The sequence below is a fragment of the Podarcis cretensis genome, assembly GCF_951804945.1.
Source record: "Podarcis cretensis genome assembly, chromosome: 8".
Lineage (NCBI taxonomy): Eukaryota > Metazoa > Chordata > Lepidosauria > Squamata > Lacertidae > Podarcis > Podarcis cretensis.
In genome coordinates, this window is record NC_137177.1 from 10,224,560 (window position 1) to 10,247,111 (window position 22,552).

At 47.9% G+C, this 22,552-nt stretch overlaps 1 protein-coding gene and 1 long non-coding RNA gene across 4 annotated transcripts in view; one reads left to right on the forward strand and one right to left on the reverse strand.

The window, feature by feature from the left end:
* The window catches only part of NECTIN2 (nectin cell adhesion molecule 2), a 97,091-nt gene extending 83,262 nt beyond the window's left edge, over positions 1-13,829 (reverse strand). Inside the window, exon 1 of one of the 3 annotated variants that reach the window (XM_079985584.1) lies at positions 13,063-13,829. In XM_079985584.1, coding sequence (XP_079841710.1) covers positions 13,063-13,120 — 58 coding nt within the window. In that variant the 5' untranslated portion in view covers positions 13,121-13,829. The remainder of the gene's footprint in view (positions 1-13,062) is intronic. The other 2 variants (XM_079985586.1, XM_079985585.1) reach the window with 2 other exon arrangements.
* Positions 1-22,552, forward strand: part of LOC307221424 — a 137,067-nt gene that overhangs the window by 107,230 nt on the left and 7,285 nt on the right. The window lies entirely within an intron of this gene.

The window sequence follows — 22,552 nt, forward strand, 5'->3', positions numbered from 1 at the left end:
CCCTTTATACATTGTTCCCCGATCAAGGATTCTGAGTTCAATCATTCTGGAAATTGTTGCTAAACCACCTGAATTACATCTAGCTTATCTACTCCAGGACATTGACTCTTATAGAACATTACAGGTTGCCAGATTCCTGATTTCAGTTCTTTCATATAAAAGACTTCATGGAATGCTGCATGACTATTAAAAATCTAGTAAACTCTATGCACCATCTTTATCTTCAAGGCCATAATACGGTACATCTAGAGATTGTAAGTAATGTGAAGGAGATTATGCGTTGAAATATTTTAGTTGATATTTTAGAATGTAAAATGCTATTTTATTTATTGATTTGTTTTACCTTGTGGGCTTATAGCCGAATAAAGTACCCCCTAGCAAACACATCCCAGGGAGCTCACACATTTTTCCATATGTGGGAGAAGGGCCTGTTCAGGGAATTACAAAACCTGGAACAACAGAAAACCTCTGTACACTGCCCTACGGCTTACAGATAGGTCAGCAAGCATAGCAACCCCCGAACCCCACTTTCCCAACTTCTTCCCAAGACTGCTAACCTGCAACAACTACCCTTGATCAGGGATGGGCCAATCAAGGATAAGCCAACCAGGGCTGCCCCTCCAGATAAATAGTGGACTACAACTCCCATCATTCCTGACCGTTTACCATGGTGACTGGGGCTGATGGAAGTTGGAGCCCCCAAAAAACCCACCTGGAGATAATCTTCCTGGAAATTGCGGGGTTCCTTCATACGCAGCAAATTTATGTGTAGCTTGGTACTTTGCCCAATTCTGTGGAGGCTACACAATCACTTAGCACAGCACAAAAAGTAAAAATAAGTGGGGGGGGGAGAGAGAGAGAGGGAGAGGGGGGGAGAGAGAGAGGGAGGGAGAAGGAAGCAAGGTGAATCAATCAACAGCATCATATCTGTGTCAAGAATTGGCTTGGGGCTTTCTTCAGCATCCACTAATGCCTTGAATGTAAAAACACACACATTCGGGGGGTAATAGCTCTGGAACTGCCTAGCCTACCTGGCACGGTTGTTGTGAAGTTAAAATGAAGAGGGGGGCATAAATGCCACCTTGAGCTCCTTGTATGAAAGGTGGGATAGAACTGTAATAATAATAATGATGATGATGATGATGATGATAATAATAATACTTGCATCTTGTATCCTTCATCCAAAACAGGGTCCGCCCCTGAAGACCTCACAGGGTATTCAGATCCCCTGTAGGTCTGCTAGAAGAAGAAGAAAAGAGCTTGTCTCTGCCTCACAGAGAAGTATGGAAGGAGAAGGCAACGAGAAAGCCTCCAGTTGCCATAGCAATAGGGAGCCGGACGCTGCCAGCTTGGCTCCTGGGACAAAATTGACACAACTCATTTGTCTGTCTCCCAGCCTAACAAAGAGATGGGCTGGAACAAGGCTGACTAGGTTGGATCCCAGCCTGAACTCATCAACAGGCACCTGTCCTGGGAGTCCCGACATATTGAGGCTATGTGAACAAACAGAGAGGGTCTCACAGGCGTGTACAGAGTGAATTGGTGGCCTCCTCTGCAACAACAGCAGCTGCAACATCTGCAGAATGGACACCAACAGGTGAAGACTCTCACCAAACCTGAAAAGGGGCTGCAGTTCAGCGGCAGAGGATCTGCTTTACCTAGGGCTGCCCTATTTCAAAAAGTAAAAACCAGGACACCCTGACAGTTGCTGAGGTTTTTTTTAGGAAACCCCCAAAATTGTTGAGCTATTTTTTTCAGTTGACAAAGCGGAAATTCCCCCTGGACGTCAATTCTGCCTTTGAAATTCCAGTAATGTCCCCCAAAAAATCCAGACATATGGCAGCCCTAGCTATACTTGCAAAATGTCCCAGATGTGTCCGCTCCCTGCCACATCCCCAAAGCAAGGTTCGGAAACCCAGGAAAGTCACTGCTGGCATTCCTATGCGCAGGTTAAAAATCACTGAAGCCACATCTACAGAACACAGTGTTACCTCGGGTTAAGTACTTAATTCGTTCCGGAAGTCCGTTCTTAACCTGAAACTGTTCTTAACCTGAAGCAGCACTTTAGCTAACGGGGCCTCCTGCTGCTGCCACACCGCCGGAGCACGATTTCTGTTCTCATCCTGAAACAAAGTTCTTAACCTGAGGTACCATTCCTGGGTTAGTCGAGTCTGTAACATGAAGCGTATGTAACCCAAGGTAGCACTGTACATTCAAAGTATTCCCCGCCAAAAAAAGGAACCTGGGAGCTGTAGTTTGTTAAGTGTGCTGTGTGAGGGGTGAACTACAGTTCCCGCGAATCTTTGTGGGGAGGGGGAAGCCATGCCTGCTAAATTAGTGCTCCAAATGTGCTTTAAAGGAGGTTCCCGGCACGTTTATCCAAGGCAGCTGCATATCCAAAAAACCTCTGGGTAGGAACAGGGACACAGAAGACGAAGCTCTCTCGCTAAATTTCATGCACAAAGCTGCACAGCACAACACGCCAGCCACGTCCTGGCATACTGAGACTCTTGTGCATAGGGAGGGTTAGATACGTAAGGAAGCCTGCCAAGATATCGTAGCTTGTGGGGGCAAGGGTGAGTCAACAAGCAGGAGACAGCAGATTCAAGAAACACAGGGGTGCGAGTATTTTGAGGTGTGGGTGAAGGGCAGAGAGGGGGCAGAATCACCCTGTGGGTGCCAACTGGGCTTCTAAAATAAAAATCTTCCCCAAAGCCACCCCCCACCAGCACTCTCCCCCAGGGTGAGCAAGCCTCAACTCAGCAGGGGCAGGAGAGGGTTAACCCCGTCCTTGCTGCAGTCGCCTCCTCAGGGGCATGGCTTGCAGAAGGCTTTTCTCATGCTAATGATGAGTTCTGGCTCTTGGGCAGACAAGGGAGGGAAGGAGAGGGAGAAAGAAATGGGTGGGGGATGGGAGCAAAGAGGGGAAATATTATTTTCAGACCTATCTGGGGGCGGGGAGGGGGGGGCGTTGTGAGTGAGCTCGCAGCACTTCGGGGGAAGAGAGACAGCAAAGAGAATTCTGCAAGGGGAAACGCATCAGTCATAGTTTTGAGTATTTATAGGAGGGTGCATGTATGTGATTAAAAGATGCTCTCTGCAACCATGAGAGGAGGAAGGCGAATGATGCCCATGGTTCAAAGTTTTAACTTAATTACAAGCCAAGCAGCGTCCCTGCCCAGCTTAAGAGGCACACAAGTCTAGTAAAGAGGTGCCATTAGTTTCATCATGCAAGTCTTTCCCTCCATTGTTGCGAAGGAACAAGATGGGTTAGAACAAACTAATCAGAAACTGGTCTGCTTGGGCCTCGCTATGGCCACTCTCACGCCATACTATCCCTCCAAAGAACCCTGGGAACTATAGTTTGTCAAAGGTGCTGAGAGGTGTCAGGAGGCCCCAGTTCCCCTCCCAGAGCTACAGTTCCCAGACTTAAGAGGGACCCAATAGTTAAATACTCTGTAGGGAACTGTAGCTCTGAGAGGGGAGTAGGGGGGGTCTCCTATCAACTCTCAGACCCTTTAATGAACTACAGCTCCCAGAATCCTCCAGGGGAAGCCACAAGTGGTATAGTGCTTTAAAAGAATGTGTGAATGTGGCCGCTGTATGGCATCATTGGAGAACTTGGGGAAGGGCTAGCACAGTGGAAGAGCATCCACTGTCTTACATGCAAAAAGTCCCAAGTCCAACGCTCCAATACTTTGGCCACCTCATGAGAAGAGAAGACTCCCTGGAAAAGACCCTGATGTTGGGAAAGATGGAGGGCACAAGGAGAAGGGGACGACAGAGGACGAGATGGTTGGACAGTGTTCTCAAAGCTACCAGCATGAGTTTGACCAAACTGTGGGAGGCAGTGGAAGACAGGAGTGCCTGGAGCGCTCTGGTCCATGGGGTCACGAAGAGTCAGACACGATTAAACGACTAAACAACAACAACAACAACAACAATGGTGCATTTTCACCATGTAAGCAAAGTGATGGCTTTGGCTTAAAATGTCTCTGTTAGAAGGATGGCATCTCCACTGAATACTGCCACACAGGAACGACGTCTGGTGTGCAATGTGCAGGACACTATTTCTACATTTCAAGTCCAAATGCCAGGTCACCTCACCCACACACACATATGCCAGTTTGCAAGAGCAGGAAGAGGAAAAATGCAGGAACAAAGTGGAAAACACTGCACAGAAAGCCTCTCCGAATAGCACTGTGCTTTGCAAGTGTGTGTGTGTGTGTGTGTGTGTGTGTGTGTATGAATGTGTGTGTGTGCGTGCACACACGTTCACCCACCCACACCCCATTTGGGAAATCTACTTCTTCGTCACAGGTGATTTTTGCACACATACTTTTACTGCTGACCTCTCCCCGCCAAATAACAGGAACTACTAGATGCTATTTAGTCTGAAATATGTCGAAATACTCTGTGACACACAACTGCACTTCCTTAACACTAACAGCAAACACAAAATATGGAGTACTGACTGGACTGTAGCCAAAATAGGAGAGTGATCGGGAGAGCTCTGAGATTTGAAGTAGCGCCCCCCACCCCGACTGCCAAAAAAAAAAAAAAAACCTTTCAAAAAAGAAAAACACAGAGGCAATAACACAGTCCACTGAAGATGGAGTATGCTCTGGCAGCTATGGCATGTTGACCATGAGTTGGGAAAATGAAACAGAAAAGGGCTGCGAGAAGCAAAATGCCCTACTTCAGTTCCTTACGGCTCAGTACCCTAGAGGAAGGCATGACTTGAGGGTACAGAAGCAACCTGGTTTGGGACGGGGCGGCATGAGCATACAGCACCGATTTTGGCTGTAGCAGCTGTCCATTAGTTTCCGGGCCCAATTCAAAGAGCTGGTTTGGCTCTCTAAAGCCTTAAATGACTCAGGACCACAATACCTCCAGGACTGCCTCTCCCCATATGAACCAACCCAGGCCCTGCGATGATCATCTGAGGCCCTTCCTCATGTGCCTCCTCCACGAGAGGCCCAGAGGGTGGCAACACAAGAACGGGGCCTTTTCTGCAGTGGCTCCGTTTGCGGAATGCTCTCCCCAGAGAGGCTCACCTGGTGCCTTCGTTATATATCCTCCTTCTTCAACCGGGCCTTTGGCTGACTAATATCTTATACACACACACACACCCCTTTTAAATGCGCTTGTGGGTTTGTTGTTGTTGTTAATCATGCACTTTGTGATTTTATGTTGCATTTTTATGTTGTGAACTGCCCCGAGATCTGCGGCTGAAGGGCTGTTAATGCAAATATAATAAATAAATAATAACCTGTTGCAAGTCCCACCTGTCTCCTTTTGCTCTCAAATCCTTTCAGGTTGAAAGAATGGCCTTTTATCCAACAGAGGTTCATAGCCAAGTAGTAATTGAGACACTCCCCACCCCAGTTTCAAAAATCTGCACCCCTCCGGCAGCAAACTCAAGATACTGAGCGCAGACAGGACTGCAGTCAAAATGGAAGGCTGCGAATTCATGGGACATAAGGACCTTATCGTGCAGAATGAAGAGATAAGGTTCCTTCCTAGGGGGCCAGGCTTCTGTACACATTAGCATTGATGCCTGGTGGCGCCTACTCCAAGCTACCAATATATGCATGACACCCTAAGGGTGCCGGTGAAAAGTTTTGAGCAGAGCCAGACAAAGAAGTCCCAATTTCTATACCAGCAGCCTTGGACAGATGAAACAGTGTGCTGCTGCTTTGCAGGACTTGAGAGGTTTAAAACCCAAACTAGAACAGCTTGTGCCCTGTCTGCTCGCCCTGCATATTTTAAAAAGTTAACCCAAACTGCATAAAGGGGTCTGCGGCACACTTGCAAGGACACAGACCCTGTAAAAAGTTGCCACGAACCGTTTTACTGCTGGGCCGGGGCAGTAGGGTGGGGAAGTGAGGAACAGGAAACATGCTTATTGTTTTATACACCCGTTAGATGACGGGCATTTGGAATTACCCCTGTATGTGAGCTAAGCACATTTGCGACGTTTTTATGTACACACACACAACAGTTTTCGCACACGCACACACAAAGCCAGCTGGTAATGCTCAAGGAATAAGCATTTCCACTTGTTTGGTCTTACAGCTTTATAAGCTTGCCTTGTTGTGGAGGAGTCTCCTGGGATTAGAAGGGCTCTTGAAGATGCTATAGAAATACCTCTACAAAAGCACTATTTTTGTACAAAAGTTACTACTACAACTTGTGATTCCCCTTCGTGGAAGGAGCCCACCAGTTTAAGCCTGCCCCCTCAGTTTACGTTTTTGTACTTGTCAATAGGATTGATATCATTTTACTGTTACGGCTTCTGTTAACTCAGACCCCCTGAGCATGCGCAGAGTGCGTTCTCCTCTCCCATAAAAAATCAAGCTCTTTGGGGGACAGGAACTGAGGGGAAAGTACCGAGCGCAGAGTGCCCCTTTTGGAAAGCTTTGAAATAGGCCTCAGTCCTCGCTCAGAAAGGCGCCCCTCTGTCAGAGACGATGCAGCAAATTCACTTCAGAGCAGCTGAAGTGAGCAGGAGATAAAAAGCAGGTGCATATGAGGCCTTCTCTGCACTGTACATTTAGAGCACTATTACACTGCTTTTAGGGACGCAGGTGGCGCTGTGGGTTAAAGCCTCAGCGCCTAGGGCTTGCCGAGCGAAAGGTCGGCGGTTCGAATCCCTGCGGCGGGGTGCGCTCCCGCTGCTCGGTCCCAGCGCCTGCCAACCTAGCAGTTCGAAAGCACCTCCGGGTGCAAGTAGATAAATAGGGACCGCTTACCAGCGGGAAGGTAAACGGCGTTTCCGTGTGCGGCTCTGGCTCACCAGAGCAGCGATGTCACGCTGGCCACGTGACCCGGAAGTGTCTCCGGACAGCGCTGGCCCCTGGCCTCTTAAGTGAGATGGGCGCACAACCCCAGAGTCTGTCAAGACTGGCCCGTACGGGCAGGGGTACCTTTACCTTTACCTTTACACTGCTTTTACAGTCATAGCTTCCCTCAGGGAAACCTGGGAACTGTAGTTTGCTAAGGGTGCTTAGAGTTGTTAGGAGACCGCTATTCCTCACCCTGAGCTACAATTCCCAGAGTGTCTGAATGCCTCGCTCCAGGGACCTCGGGGAAACGGTAGCCCTGAGAGGGGAATAAGGTGTCCCACAACAACTCTTGGCACCCATAACGGCACCCCAGGATTCTCTGGGGGAAACCATGGCTATTAAAGCGGTATCATACTGCTTTAAATGTATAGTGCAGATGCCCATAGTCCAGAGTCAAAAAAATGGCATACAAGTGTAGGAGAAAAGTCTCCAGAGCGATGGTCACTGTTTGGTGCAGCACTGCTTGGCACTAAAACATAAAACAGAGTGATGACTATCAGACACGTCACTTTCTAAGGCGTAGGCAAAAGTAAATGTTTCCTCAAGGGGCCGGGCAGGTGAAATGAAGGCTGTTATTTACGCGCAGCCGCATCAGGATCTTTTGTCAAGTTTTGCCAACTTAAAAACAACCAGAGGGTTTTCCTCCTGTGGAAATAGGATATTGTTTCTGGGGGGGTGGGGTGCCCACCGAAGGCCTTCCTCCCGGAAGGTTCCAGAAGAACCTGAGGAGACTCCTTCGCCTTTGGAAAGGGAAGGCAAATAATACCTCGTGATTACCTCACCAATTACCTCATGATTACCACCCCAAGTTCAGCATCAAGGGAAGGCGTGTACAGACACACCGGATGTCCCACAACAAACACAATTGCTAAATAACAACTGTGCTCTCAAACCAAGCGCATCTTGATGTGGAGAAAGAGTCTCAAGCTCGAGAAAGACTCCAAAAAATAACGCATACACCCCCCCAAAAAACCAGTAGCCAAGCTTGCATTCATATGACACATGCTGGTTTGTGGATAGATCCCACATAGTCCCAAAAGTACCTCATCCATAGATGATAGCAGGAAGTTGCTTGTCTCGAGCAGAAAATGTTCGTCACCTCACAAAACAACATATTTGGGCACTTGGGAGAGATGAGAAAAGGGAAGTCTACATCACAGCCTGCAAATTTATTACTTTCCTCAGAGGTAGGAGAGCTGGTGCGGTTAAGAGAAGTCAGCTTAGAAGAACAGGGAAACGCAGATTCAAATCCCTACTTAAAACTGATTGAAGCCGGGTTTTAAAATTTCAAATCAGATTTCTGGAAAACAGAACGTCGGTTATGTTTCCATTAATATCTCTCTATCTGTCCCTGCGAGCGCTCCAGTTGGAAAATAGCCTTTACCAAAGGCGTCGTGGACTTTGAAGAAGCACAAACTCCGGGAGAAACGACCCAAAAGGAAGGCACATTTGGCAAACCCCTCATCGTGATCAACTTCTGCCCAGAAACCTATGTCCCCACAGCGGAAGGACATGTGGACACAGAATTGACCTCCACAGTCATTTACGGACACACCATTAATACCACATTCATGGAAGACAATCTTATGAGGGATTGCCAAAGAAACAGAACAGGGGTCAGCAAACTTTTTCAGCAGGGGGCCGGTCCACTGTTCCTCAGACCTTGTGGGGGACCGGACTATATTTTGGGAAAAATAATAATGAAAGAATTCCTATGCCCCACAAATAACCCAGAGATGCATTTTAAATAAAAGGGCACATTCTACTCATGTAAAAACACACTGATTCCTGGACCGTCCGCAGGACAGATTTAGAAGGCAATTTGGGCCGGATCCAGTCCCTGGTATAAAATAACCCTGGCTGTTAACTCATGGAGCATCCATATCAACACAGGGTGCATCTTATTTATACTTTCCTGCAAGTAAGTCTCATTGAATTCAATGGGGCTTACAAGCAGAACTACATAATCTACACGCTGAAACCATGACTCAACATACCGAGAGGAAAGCCTGCTTTTCTGTGGGAAACAAATGGTGGGGAAAGCATGAAGTACTCTGAAATGATATATTGTGTTTATTTTTGTCCAAATTATGATTTCAGATTGCCAGCCAGAAATGAATGGACATTTAATTTCCATAGCCCGAAGATAAGCTGCACGATCTTCAAGGAAATGATGTCGCTTAGTATCCTTATATGCACACAGAAAACTCAAAGCAGATACTGTTAATTCACAACTGCACTTCTAAGCAAATACATATACGTGCACAGCACAAAAGACATGTGAGCTGCATGACTCCAGGTTTTGGAATATGCCTCTGCATAAATATAAAAATTTCTTATGTGCTTCATAAGCACATAGGTTTTATTTGTTATAGCAACCAATTAATATGCATGCTTGCCCAGGGTATGCCTGAATTAGAAGATGGGAAAGCTAGTTTAAATGAATGGTTTTGAACTGGGCCTTTTTCTGGGCAATTTAAGTTACCTGTTTTAAAAACCAACCCTCAAGGATGTATTTCTGCCTAACAAAATGGTACAACAGAATTGTGGGCAAAGGAAAAGTTTTCCACAGAGAAACACATTAAATACAGAATACACAATGGTTAGGGCATTAATCCTCAAAAAACCAACAACCAGAGGCTTGAAAGACTGGCATGGCCAACAGCCGAACAACAGTTCACCCCCCAAAATCTTACAATAATGCACCTACTGAAAGGGTTAATATTACCCAGCTATCACCCAGGCTTTTAAACTGTTTTATATCTGGATTGTGAACCATTTCACACTGCCTCTATGCAAACAACACTTTTCTATGGATTGTTGTCACTTTTGCATTATGGTTGCGTTATTTTATCTAATATTTCATTCTGATCCACCCAAGGAATGTGGAAAGATGGACTTCTGTATAAATCCCCAAAAAAGAATGGTCAGCCATACTGGTAATAGATCGGGCCACCGAGTAACAAAGGGAAACTGAGGTCGCCCAGGAATTAGAACATCTGAACATAAGAAGAGGCTACTGGATCAGGCCAATGGCCCATCTAGTACAGCACTCTGTTCTCACACCCAGAATAGGAAACCAGCAAGCAGGACTGGAGCACATGAGCCGTCTCCCCTCCTGTAAAGGTAAAAGGACCCCTGACCATTAGGTCCAGTCGTGGCGGACTCTGGGGTTGCAGCGCTCATCTCGTTTTACTGGCTGAGGGAGCCGGTGTACAGCTTCCGGGTCATGTGGCAGCATGACTAAGCCGCTTCTGGCGAACCAGAGCAGCGCACGGAAACACTGTTTACCTTCCCGCCAGAGCGGTACCTATTTATCTACTTGCACTTTGACGTGCTTTCGAACTGCTAGGTTGGCAGGAGCAGGGACCGAGCAACAGGAGCTCACCCCGTCACGGGGATTCGAACCGCCGACCTTCTGATTGGCAAGTCCTAGGCTCTGTGGTTTAACCCACAGCGCCACCCGATTCCCCTTCTGTACTTTCCAGCAACTGGTCTTCAGAAGCAATCTTGAAGGCAGAGTATAGCCATTATGGTCCAGTCCTCTTTTGACGCCATTGAAATATTTGTTTAGCTGGGATTTTTAGGCCCATGAGGAAGTCCGGATTTTTGAGCAACTGCTGTATGTCACTTCTCTCCTCTCCTCCTCTGGATGCTGCTCCCCAAGAGGGACAAGAAAGAGCACGTTCACATACACATTCTCTGCTTTTCCAAGGGATAAAGATAAAAAGCTAGATTCAGTGAAACTAACCCAACTAGTCTTGAAAAAGCACATAGAGCTGAAAGAGGAAGTGGGGAAGAAATTCTCTCTTCCAGCTTCCTGCTCCAGAATGCTATGCATTTTCCAAGCCTTCCTTTTTCTTCAAGGTAGAAAAGGGTAACCCAGCTTGGCACCTCATCACAAGGCGGCAGAGGGAGGGGCGGTTCAGAGGCTTTGTGGGTGCCAGGAGAAGGTCTCAAGGGTACCACTGCACCCACGGGAACCATGGTGGCAATAGCCACCTCCTGCCCTAAACATCTGACAGCAGCTCCTAACAAAAGAATGCAGAAGTGTCCCATCGTCTTTTTCTCACGTTTTTTTTCAGACTGTGGTCATTCCATGGAACTTCCTACTCAATGAGAAGATGCGTCACAGCAGACAAAATTCCCTTAACAGTGATTTGTGCCCATCTTCCTCATTCAGCCACAGAAAAGCAACAGACTGTGTCCTGGTGTAATAAAAGAGGGCTTGTATTCTGCCCTTGCAAACCAACTGTGTACCTGAGGACATGCCTCAGAATCCTCAAGGACTCGGCAGTCGACAAGGTTCCCCAAATGAAACGGGGTTCAAAAACCCAATGGAACATCAGAAGGTGCCTTATGCCCACCCAGGCTGTCCACGGTCTCCTCGAGATTGGCAGAAGCTCCTCAGAGAAAGGCCTTCCTCCATCCCTGGCTCTTGAACCCAATGCCTGCTGCATCCAAGGCACCACCTGAGGCACTTCTTTTCCATCAAGGGACTCTGGTCACAGCAGCTAGGAACTGGGGGACTGATGCTTCTGGATGCCAGCTGCTAGAAGCCATAAGAGAGAACAGCACTCTTGTGCTCAGGCCCTGCTTAAGGGTTTGCCAGCAGCATCTGCTGGACCACTGGGATCACAGGATGCTGGACAAGATGGGCTTGTGGCCTGATACATCGGGGATCATCTTATTCCTTATGACCTCTTTCGGAAGCGACATGTCTCTAATCACCAAGCGCCGAGGACATACGACAAGCGATGGAGCCCACCATCTTGCCCTGTCGCTGGCAAGCCCCTTGGCTGAATCCCTACTAGATGTGGAGGTCTGAGTTAGGAAGATGGTAGACATTGCAGTTCTTAATTGTCTTTGCAAACGGGAGTCCTCTGTTCCTTCGCAAAGCTGCTTTCAAGAAGCAGCCTATGAAGGTGAGAAGGGAACGTCCCCCTAGCAACTACCTGCACAGATGCTCAGCTCAGCTACACCAAGCTGCGCAAGGCAGCCTTTCATCACGACCAGAGAACAGCAGGGAGCGCACAGCAAACCCTTCCAGGCATCACTGCTGGATACAAAATAATAAGCAACAGAGCTATGCTGGTGTGTGTCTGTTTGACAAATAGCACACTAGCCACAAGCAGATCCTACCAGAAACACATTACAGTCCAGGGTTGGGTGGAGATCTGGGCAACTGATCATTTCAGGGGTGAGATCTACAGGTTGCAGTGATGATCATGCAACCAGTTACATTATGCGTCCAAGTCCCTAAGGAGCTCATTCAGATCTGCCCATCAGAAACTCAGAAACGCTATTCCCACCCCAAGCATGAAAAGAAAACAAGCTAACAGAGCTAAATCAACCAAGATCACACCGAATACTAAGCGCCATGGATTCCTTGGGAGACTAAACATTCCGGGGCGCTGCAGCTGTGGAAAAGCTGGAGGAGAGCTTGGGAGAGAGTCTGGGGGCGCAGAAGGAAGCCTGGTCCTCGCTTTCCCCACCGCCCCTGAAATTCTCGGGATTCCTGCGGGGAGGGGGCGAGGGAGGATCCCCGAGGAAGGGGGAGTGGTGGGGCTGGCGGATTCTCAAGGCAGCGGCCCCGCCCCGCCGGCTCCGGCCAGGTGAGGAAGTGTTCCGGGGCGTCTCCTCCCGCTCCGCCTTTCCCAGGGCGCCCAGCCAGAGAAACAGGTTCCCTGGGCCTCGCCATCTTGGGAGGGAGGGAGGGGGCGGAGAAAGAAACTTTATCCGGCAACTGGGCTGCTGCGGAGGAAAGCGGCTTGGGAGAGCCATGGGGCGGAGGCGCGAGGGAGAAATCGAATTCGGAGCGAGGAGGGTCGCCAGCAGCCAGAATCGGGAGAAAGCAAAGGGTGCGACGGCGGCGCCGGGAAGGAACAGGCGAAAGGGGAGTTTGCTCCGCGCTGGAGGAGGCGCAGACCTGCGCTTCTGGCAGTGGCGTAGCGTGGGGGGTGCAGGGGGGCCGGCCGCACCGGGCGCAACACCTGGGGGGTTAGGGTTAGGGGGCGCAAATCCACGCAAATTACTTGCCTTGCCCCGGGTGCTGACAACCCACGCTACGCCACTGGCTTCTGGGGAGAAGAAATCCCCAAGGAACACCTGATCCTGGCACTCCGGATCCAGGGGAGCCGAAGGAGAGTCCAGCCGGGAGGAGAGCGAGGGAAGCGGGTGGGCATTGGGCGGCTGGAGACGGCGCCGGGCTTACCGGAGAGCAGGCAGAAAAAGAGGCTCGCGAAGGCGCACGAACTCCCAGGCGCGCCCATGGGGCGGGGGAGGGTCCGGGCAGCAGATCAAGTGCCGGCTGGGACTCCGCTCTGGCTCCTCGAGGCGTCCGTCCGTCCGTCCGTCCGTCCGGCGCTGGATCGGCTTCAGCCTTAGAATCAGTCCCGTCTCTTTCGGGGGAAGAAGCGGCTCCTCGCGCTCGGTGGCGACAACTGCTGCGTCTCCGCAGCTTGCGCGTTGCTACTGCTGCAATCGCCCGGTGCGCCTTTGGCGCCGCCCCTCGAGGGGAGGAGGGGAGGGGTGGCCACGCCCAGTCGGGGTTTCGCCCCCCGGTTTACCGAACCCCCGCCTTCTCCCGTCCCACCTCAACCTGGTGCAAGCGCACCTGTCTGCCTGGCATCACCGAGTTTCCCTCGTTTAGAGCTCACGTTATATGGGGAACCTCACAGGGATGAATGGGTCGCGCCCTTTAAGGAAAGGTGTGTGCAGGATCTTGACCTCTCTGTGCCTTAGAAGTATTTGTTGTTGGGGTTTTTTGTATCTTTATTACAGACCTCATTGTGATTGATGTGGAAATAGTTCAGTTTGGTTGAGTATTTGTTTAATTTCTCATGTATTGTGCATGGCTACTTTTGTTAAGTTGTAGTTCTGAATTTTTTTTCATATTGTAAGCTGCCTTGAGCATGGTTTGAACTGTGGAAAGGCGGCATACAAATAAAATTGTGTATGTATGTGTGGAATCACGTCTGGGCAAGAGGAGGGACGATCATCCCATCGATTTCACATTTTGGGGAGATTCGGGCACGAAGCTTGTTTCCTCTTGGAGGGTTTAGGACAGGGTTCAGCAAACTTTTCCAGCAGGAGGCCAGTCCACTGTCCCTCAGACCTTGTGGGGGGCCGGAATATATTTTGAAAGAAAAAAAAATGAATGAATTCCTATGCCCCCAAAATAACCCAGAGATGCATTTTAAATAAAAGGACACATTCTACTCATTTAGAAACACGCTGATTCCTGGACCGTCAGTGGGCCAGATTTAGAAGGTGATTGGGCCGCATCCAGCCCTCAGGCCTTAGTTTGCCTACCCATGGTTTAGGTCTTGCTGGTCGCCATTACAGTGGTACCTCTGGTTACGTACTTAATTTGTTCTGGAGGTCCGTTCTTAACCTGAAACTGTTCTTAACCTGAAGCACCACTTTAGCTAATGGGGCCTCCTACTGCCGCCACGCTGCCGGAGCATGATTTCTGTTCTCATCCTGAAGCAAAGTTCTTAACCCGAGGTAATATTTCTGGGTTAGTGGAGTCTGTAACCTGAAGCGTATGTAACCTGAAGCGTATGTAACCCGAGGTACCACGGTATTTTCTTAGGAAGGCCTGGTCCCCTACTCATGCATTTGGGTAGGATTTGCTTGATGTAGAGAGCACCCTGCGTTCACATGAATGCACAACCCACAGGAACTGATCCTGTGCAGGTTTAGGCAGTCCCGTTGGGGCTCAGCCCCTGGGTCCACATTTATTTCTTCATCGAACAAGATTTCTATGCCACTTGATTGTAGTAAAACCTCAGCGAGCGGTGTACAAAAAGAGTAAAAGTTATCTGTACAACTTTAAAGGATGGTCACAACCATGCCTGCTCTGAACCCTTCTGTGGCTCTGTTAACTTTTATGTATATTTTATTGAGATCAGTAGCTCTGTGAAAGCAAATTTTGTCAGTTGATTGTGTGAGTTTTTAATCAAGGGGTATCTCTGTACACAGCATGAGAGTCTTAATTTCAGGGTGGTGGGTTCCAGCCCACCTTGAACAAGATTCCTATACTGCAAGTGGTTGAACCTTGTGGTCCCTTCAAAATCTACACTTCTGTTATTCCAAGTTGTATATCTGGGGAAATAATATTTTTGAAGCAAGAAGCACCTGGGTTATTTTGGGGTTGGAAGTTGCCCGCCTGCATTTGTAGCTAATGGTAGCCTTTTAAAATGCTCCTGTGTGTGACAAAACACAACAGCTAAGACCAGGTGCACTTTTCTAAACACTTGTATTAAAATACCGTACATTTAAGTTTCCTGCCCTGTTATTTGTGGGGCAAGTTTTTGGTCCACTGGATTTTTTTTAAAAAAAAAAACCCCGTGGAGTTCTTTTACATCTCTTTTTACTGAATTCACGGAAGCTTTCTCAGAGGAAAGTGGGTATATGATTGCAGCCTCCAGTGATTAATCTGATCAATTAATGCAACGTTGCCACCTTAATATCATTCTCTTGAATGCAAAGTGAATGTGATGGGCCTTGCTTACTAGTAAAAGTAGGTGGGGTTGTAGGCTAAATCCCTGTCCTGTCCCACAGTGTTTTGTCCTTTTTAACTCTCCATGTTTTTAACTCTCCATAACCATTGCCTGTCCTGTCTCTCCATGATACCTTAGAGAGTAGAGAGGACAATCCTCTGATGTTTACTTGCAAGTAAAGCCTTATGCTGATACCTTACCCCCATTCCTGCCCCTTAGAAATCAAGCACTGCTTTTCTCTGAATTACCGTATTTTCTGCTCTATAAGACTCACTTTTTCCCTCCTAAAAAGTAAGGGGGGATGTGTGTGCGTCTTATGGAGTGAATGCAGGCTGCACAGCTATCCCAGAAGAAGAAGAAGAAGAAGAAGAAGAAGAAGAAGAAGAAGAAGAAGAGTTTGGATTTGATATCCCGCCTTTCACTCCCTTTAAGGAGTCTCAAAGCGGCTAACATTCTCCTTTCCCTTCCTCCCCCACATGGTGCGTCTTATAGAGCGAAAAATGCTGTACTTCTTCTATGGCACAAGTGAGCAATCATTTCGAGGAATCACTTCTCACTGGGTGTACTTCCTTATCTGTGAGATGTTGCAGAGCAAATGGCTTTTCTTTGGAACAGCAGATTCTGTGGGCTACGCTTACTGCAATCTCATTTAGCTCCTTGGGATTGTGGTGGTGGTGGAGGAGGAGGAGGAGGCACAACACCAACGAGCTATGGAGGAAAAAACCTGTGGCTCAGTGTTTCCCTGCAAATCTTCACAGCTCCCCCCCCCCCCCGCCAATAATCTCACCCCTTGTTGATTTCCTGGATGAGGTTGACCATGAGTGAGGTTTCTCTGAAACGTTAGCACAGGGGATTTCTAGAGGTATCTCAAGACAGTTAGGAACATCCCAGCGTGTTCCTGGTACTTTAAAAAGTCCCCACTTCTTACAGCATCTGTCTTCCTGTTCTCCTGGATAGCTTAAAAACGGCATCCATTCTCACGGTGTGAGATCAGTGGGGTGCTCACCAACCTAACACTGAAGGGGTTTTTCCACAGGCAACGGCTACGCATTCAACAGCATTAAGTCGACAGAGAAGGCTGTGTGCCAACTTATGTGGTGTGCTTCCCATGTGCGTATTTTAAAGAAAATCCTGCAAGTAGAAAGCTCTCCCAGCAGGAATGTGGCCTTTCTCCCTGATGAGCTAGTTTTATACTTGCATGGAGGGATGCTGTTGTCTTACATGAGGACCATCTACCAACATGGAGTCTGGAGTGATAACGTCTGTTCTGTCGGCTCAGGAGAACTATTTCCTATTGAATGTGCAGAAGCTCAGTCGCCTCTCTACCGGAACTTTGCTTGGTCTCCGTCTGACCACTGCTATAAACAGACACGCCTCCTCTTGAGAATTTTTTGTGAGCATCGCTCACCCCCTGGTGGTTGCTGTCGTGCAATCACACAAATAACTTGGGGGGTTCATCTCCATATTGCTGCATCTTACAGTACTACATCTAAAAATGAGCTCCAGATTATATTTTTGTCTGTCAAGCCACACTGTGGAAATTAATATAAATTAATTATCAGCTTCTGAAAGAGGTTTTTCTTTTCATCCATCACAAACCTATGATTTAACGCTGAGAGTAATGTAGCACATTTCAGGTGTTCAAAGTGTTCCACGCACATTATAGCAGTTATACTTTTATTACAGACCTGCAAATTAGGCCAGAACAATTTCCCCATATTACAGACTGGTGATGGGGGGGGGGGAATACCAAGGCTAAAAGAACAGTGACTCAGCTAAGTTGGCCTAGTGAGTGTGCAGCAGAACTGAAATATTTGGTGGGGATTCCCCAGCTCCCAGTCAGCAGCACTGTCAGTTTTCAGATCCACAAAAAACAGTCAACATTGCTAAAGAGTTGAGGAAGAACGCAGGTGGCGCTGTGGGTAAAAGCCTCAGCGCCTAGGGCTTGCCGATCGAAAGGTCGGCGGTTCGAATCCCTGCGGTGGGGTGTGCTCCCGTCGTTCGGTCCCAGCGCCTGCCAACCTAGCAGTTCGAAAGCACCCCTGGGTGCAAGTAGATAAATAGGGACCACTTACTAGCGGGAAGGTAAACGGCGTTTCCGTGTGCGGCTCCGGCTCTGGCCAGAGCAGCGATGTCACGCTGGCCACGTGACCCGGAAGTGTCTCCGGACAGCGCTGGCCCCCGGCCTCTTGAGTGAGATGGGCGCACCAACCCCAGAGTCTGGCAAGACTGGCCCGTACGGGCAGGGGTACCTTTACCTTTAAATAATAGTTCTCTCTTAAAAAATCGAGGCTTGCAGAATCGAAAAAAATGAAGGCTGCAATCCCCACTTACTTGGGAGTAAGGCCCACTGAAATCAATAGGACTTACTTATGAGTAGGCATATATATGTTGGAGGGGGGTCATTGCACTTAAGTCTATTACATTTATCATTTTTAACTATCTGAAAAGTGATTGATGCTGTTTAAGCATAACGCTAATCATTTGGGGGGTGGGAATGCAGAAAAACAGTTGTTCACATTACACTGTGTGTGTTCTGATGTTTTCTCGTTCTCCCTAAAGTATATTTTACACTTAAGAGGAGTGGGTTGTAAAATTCTGAAAACTGGGATGGGTGGGAAATGAATTGTAAATTGAACTGGAAAGGAATTAGCTGCTTTTTAGAGTGAGCGAACCTGAAGTTCCTTTCCAAGCACTGATGTTCACTATGAAGGAGAGTGTCCAAGATTATACTGCGCTTCAGTCATGCACCCCTTGGTCATCTCTACTCAGACTTGAAAAACTTGAAATGCCGCCCTGCATTTCCTGAACCTTCTCCAGGTCCTGGTAGGAAGGCGGAATTAAAAAGGCAAGATTTATAGGGGGCATGAACATGAACCACAACCAGAGACCTTTGGAGTTTCAGGTTACACATTGGTGAAACCATGAGACCTCCCCAGGCTCCTTTGACCAAATGGATTTATAGCATTTTTCCCATGGAAGGTTGCGGTGGGTGGTCTATTGTATCCTTTACAATCTGCCATTCTTTAAGGGGGCAACTCCCAAACCCTCCCACCTCTTATCAGTGCTTGCTGACCATTGTTCCTAGGGAGCACCAGGGGAGAAAACCATGAGGAAGAGAAACCAGTTGCTCATATTTTGCTCCAAAGAGAGGGAAGTTATAAAGACTAAATTCTGCTGCAGGGCGAGGCAGAGAAACTGCAGAGCATTCCAGGTCTGGCTGCGGTTGCTCAGAAGTACGTCCCACTCTCAGGTGCGAAGGGGATGCGGCTGAGTGGGACAGATTCTGCTCTGCATGCGGAAGAACACAGGTTTTCAATCCCTGGACTCTCCAAGGATGGCTGGAAATGTCCTCTGCCTGATACCAGGGAGACCCGCTGCCGGTGTCCTCTTCCAGTCCCCACTAGCCTCCCTTCTTACTTGTACCCAGTCCTGGGGTGAGGAGAGCAGTGGAGAAGCTCGGGGCCTCAAATTTCAGTGGCATCCTTGCGACACCAAAATTTGCCGCGCGCACCCGCCTCTCACATTCCATTCTAAATAATATATCAAATTTATATACCGCTGCCAAATAAAATCAAAATAAGGTAAAAAGGTAAAGGACCCCTGGACGGTTAAAAAGGTAAAGGTACCCCTGACCATTAGGTCCAGTCGCGGATGACTCTGGGGTTGCGGCGCTCATCTCGCTCTATAAGCCGAGGGAGCCGGCGTTTGTCCGCAGACAGCTTCTGGCTCATGTGGCCAACATGACTAAGCTGCTTCTGGTGAACCAGAACAGCGCACAGAAACGCCGTTTACCTTCCCGCCGGAGTGGTACCTATTTATCTACTTGCACTTGATGTGCTTTCAAACTGCTAGGTGGGCAGGAGCAGGGACCGAGCAATGGAAGCTCACCCTGACGCAGGGATTCAAACCACCAACCTTCTGATCGGCAAGCCCTAGGCTCTGTGGTTTAGACCACAGTGCCACCTGCGTCCCTGGACAGTTAAGTCCAGTCAAAGGCGACAATGGGGTTGCGGCGCTCATCTCGCTTTCAGGCCGAGGGAGCCGGCGTAAGTCCACAGACAGCTTTCCGGGCCATGTGGCCAGCAGGACCAAACCGCTTCTGGCGCAACGGGGCACCGCGACGGAAACCAGAGTGCACAGAAATGCTGTTCACCTTCCCGCCGGAGTAGTACCTATTTATCTACTTGCACTGGTGTGCTTTCAAAGTGCTAGGTTGGCAGGAGCTGGGACAGAGCAACGGGAGCTCACCTTGTTGCGAGGATTTGAACCGCTGACCTTTTGATCGGCAAGCCCAAGAGGCTCGGTGGTTTAGACCACAGCGCCACCCACGTCCCTTTACCAAAATCAATATATACAACCACAAAATACACAATCAAAATAAAAGCAGCAACAACCCAGTAACACCTCCCCTCCCCCCCAAAAAAAACCCTCACCACCATATTTGAAAAGGGCATAGGATGTCAATCCAATCAGCCAAAGGTCTTGGTTGAAAAGGAACATTTTTGCCTGGCACCTAAAGGTGTATAACAAAGGCGCCAGGCAAACTAATAGTTGGGGCATCTCTTGCAGTGCCGCCAAGTGTGACAGAGGGGTTGGATACAGAAGAACGGTGGGAGGAACCAGCTGGGAATCCCCAAGGGAAGAAGTCTCAGAGTCCAGGATTACTGTAGTGGTGGGCTGAGTGATCAGAGGGAGAATCATAGAATCATAGAGTTGGAAGAGACCACAAGGGCCATCGAGTCCAACCCCCTGCCAAGCAGGAAACACCATCAGAGCACTCCTGACATATGGTTGTCAAGCCTCTGCTTAAAGACCTCCAAAGAAGGAGACTCCACCACACTCCTTGGCAGCAAATTCCACTGTTGAACAGCTCTTACTGTCAGGAAGTTCTTCCTAATGTTTAGGTGGAATCTTCTTTCTTGTAGTTTGGATCCATTGCTCCGTGTCCGCTTCTCTGGAGCAGCAGAAAACAACCTTTCTCCCTCCTCTATGTGACATCCTTTTATATATTTGAACATGGCTATCATATCACCCCTTAACCTCCTCTTCTCCAGGCTAAACATGCCCAGCTCCCTTAGCCGTTCCTCATAAGGCATTGTTTCCAGGCCTTTGACCATTTTGGTTGCCCTCCTCTGGACACGTTCCAGTTTGTCAGTGTCCTTCTTGAACGGTGGTGCCCAGAACTGGACACAGTACTCCAGGTGAGGTCTGACCAGAGCAGAATACAGTGGCACTATTACTTCCCTTGATCTAGATGCTATACTCCTATTGATGCAGCCCAGAATTGCATTGGCTTTTTTAGCTGCCACGTCACACTGTTGGCTCATGTCACGTTGGTGGTCAACCAAGACTCCTAGATCCTTTTCACATGTACTGCTCTCAAGCCAGGTGTCACCCATCTTGTATTTGTGCCTCTCATTTTTTTTGCCCAAGTGCAATACTTTACATTTCTCCCTGTTAAAATTCATCTTGTTTGTTTTGGCCCAGTTCTCTAATCTGTCAAGGTCGTTTTGAAGTGTGATCCTGTCCTCTGGGGTGTTAGCCACCCCTCCCAGTTTGGTGTCATCTGCAAATTTGATCAGGATGCCCTTGAGTCCATCATCCAAGTCGTTGATAAAGATAAAGAAGACTGGGAAAAGAATGTGTTGGAAGCTGAAGAGGTAACCAGATCACTAGGCTCAGGAGAGTGATCAGTTGAGTCAGCAAGATCTCTGTAGGTTCATCTTCAGGAAAGGGTGGTGCGGTAGAGGAACATAAATCCTACTCTTTTCTGAGCCATACCAAGGCTGAAGATTCTTATAATTAACCTGAAAAAGACATCTAATTATTAAATGTATCAACATATAATTATATTCTCTCCTAAGAGCAATAATATATGCCCATCGCCACCCTTGTGTGATTTGTCTTTCAGACTGTAAACTTCATGGAGGTTAAGCAGCTGTTGTTGTTTTTTGCAAAACTCTGTAAGATGCCCTGTATTGCTGGTTTGGCGCAAGTAATAATAGGCTGGATAATTATTAAATTCTCAGGAAAGAATTACAACAGTCCTAAAAAGAGGGTTAATTGATACACATGACAATATATTTTTTATGCTGTGGAAGTTGCACGTTGTGGTGTTACAAGAAAGCTGTGTACGAAACACACTTAAGATAACATCTCACCACATTTTCTGAACGCTAAGAAGGTGGCGCTTGGGTTAAACCACAGAGCCTAGGACTTGCCGATCAGAAGGTCGGCAGTTCAAATCCCCGCGACAGGCTGAGCTCCTGTTGCTTGGTCCCAGCTCCTGCCAACCTAGCAGTTCGAAAGCACATCAAAGTGCAAGTAGATAAATAGATACCACTCTGACAGGAAGGTAAACGGTGTTTCTGTGCGCTGCTCTGGTTCGCCAGAAGCGGCTTAGTCATGCTGGCCATATGACCCGGAAGCTGTACGCCGGCTCCCTCAGCCAATAAAGCGAGATGAGCGCCGCAACCCCAGAGTCGGTCACGGCTGGACCTAATGGTCAGGGGTCCCTTTATCTTTACCTTATGAACCTAAAGGAAGACAATACAGTTAAAACATAGGTTTTTCTCTTAATATGGTGAGGGTAGGGAAGTATGTGTTTTGTGACAAATGTAACATGCTCAAGCAACATTAACTTTTATGGTCCTAAGCTCATCTGATTTTGTTCCAAACATAAAACCTATTGCCAGTTCACCAAATGAGAAAGCAAAACTACAATAAAAGGTCATTAACCTACTGCCTATTTTCTTAGAGAGGCCTTGCATGTTATGCTTCTGGTTATTTTACTCACAGCTAAAATACCATTTTGAAAAACTGCTTGCAGATCATGAAACTTTGGGAAATGGTCTTTGGAATGATATCTACAGCATGTCAACTATATATGAAACTGAAAAATGGGTCTGTAGGTTGCTACTTTCATGGAAATACCCTTTTTTGCAATCCTCTCACCTTCCCTGCCCCAAAACAGAGCGCCCACAAAAAAACCCTGTTCAAAAACAGTACATACAAACATGCAATTTAGTTTTATTCCACTCCAACTATAAACACCAGTATATATATTTTTTAAAATGGCCAAAGGCCCAATTATGTGTAAGGATCTTATTTCCTTTCGTAAAAAAAACTACTGCAGGGATATTTATAGACATGTATATATAGCCAACTGACCTTTGGACTGAGAAATGCAGTGTT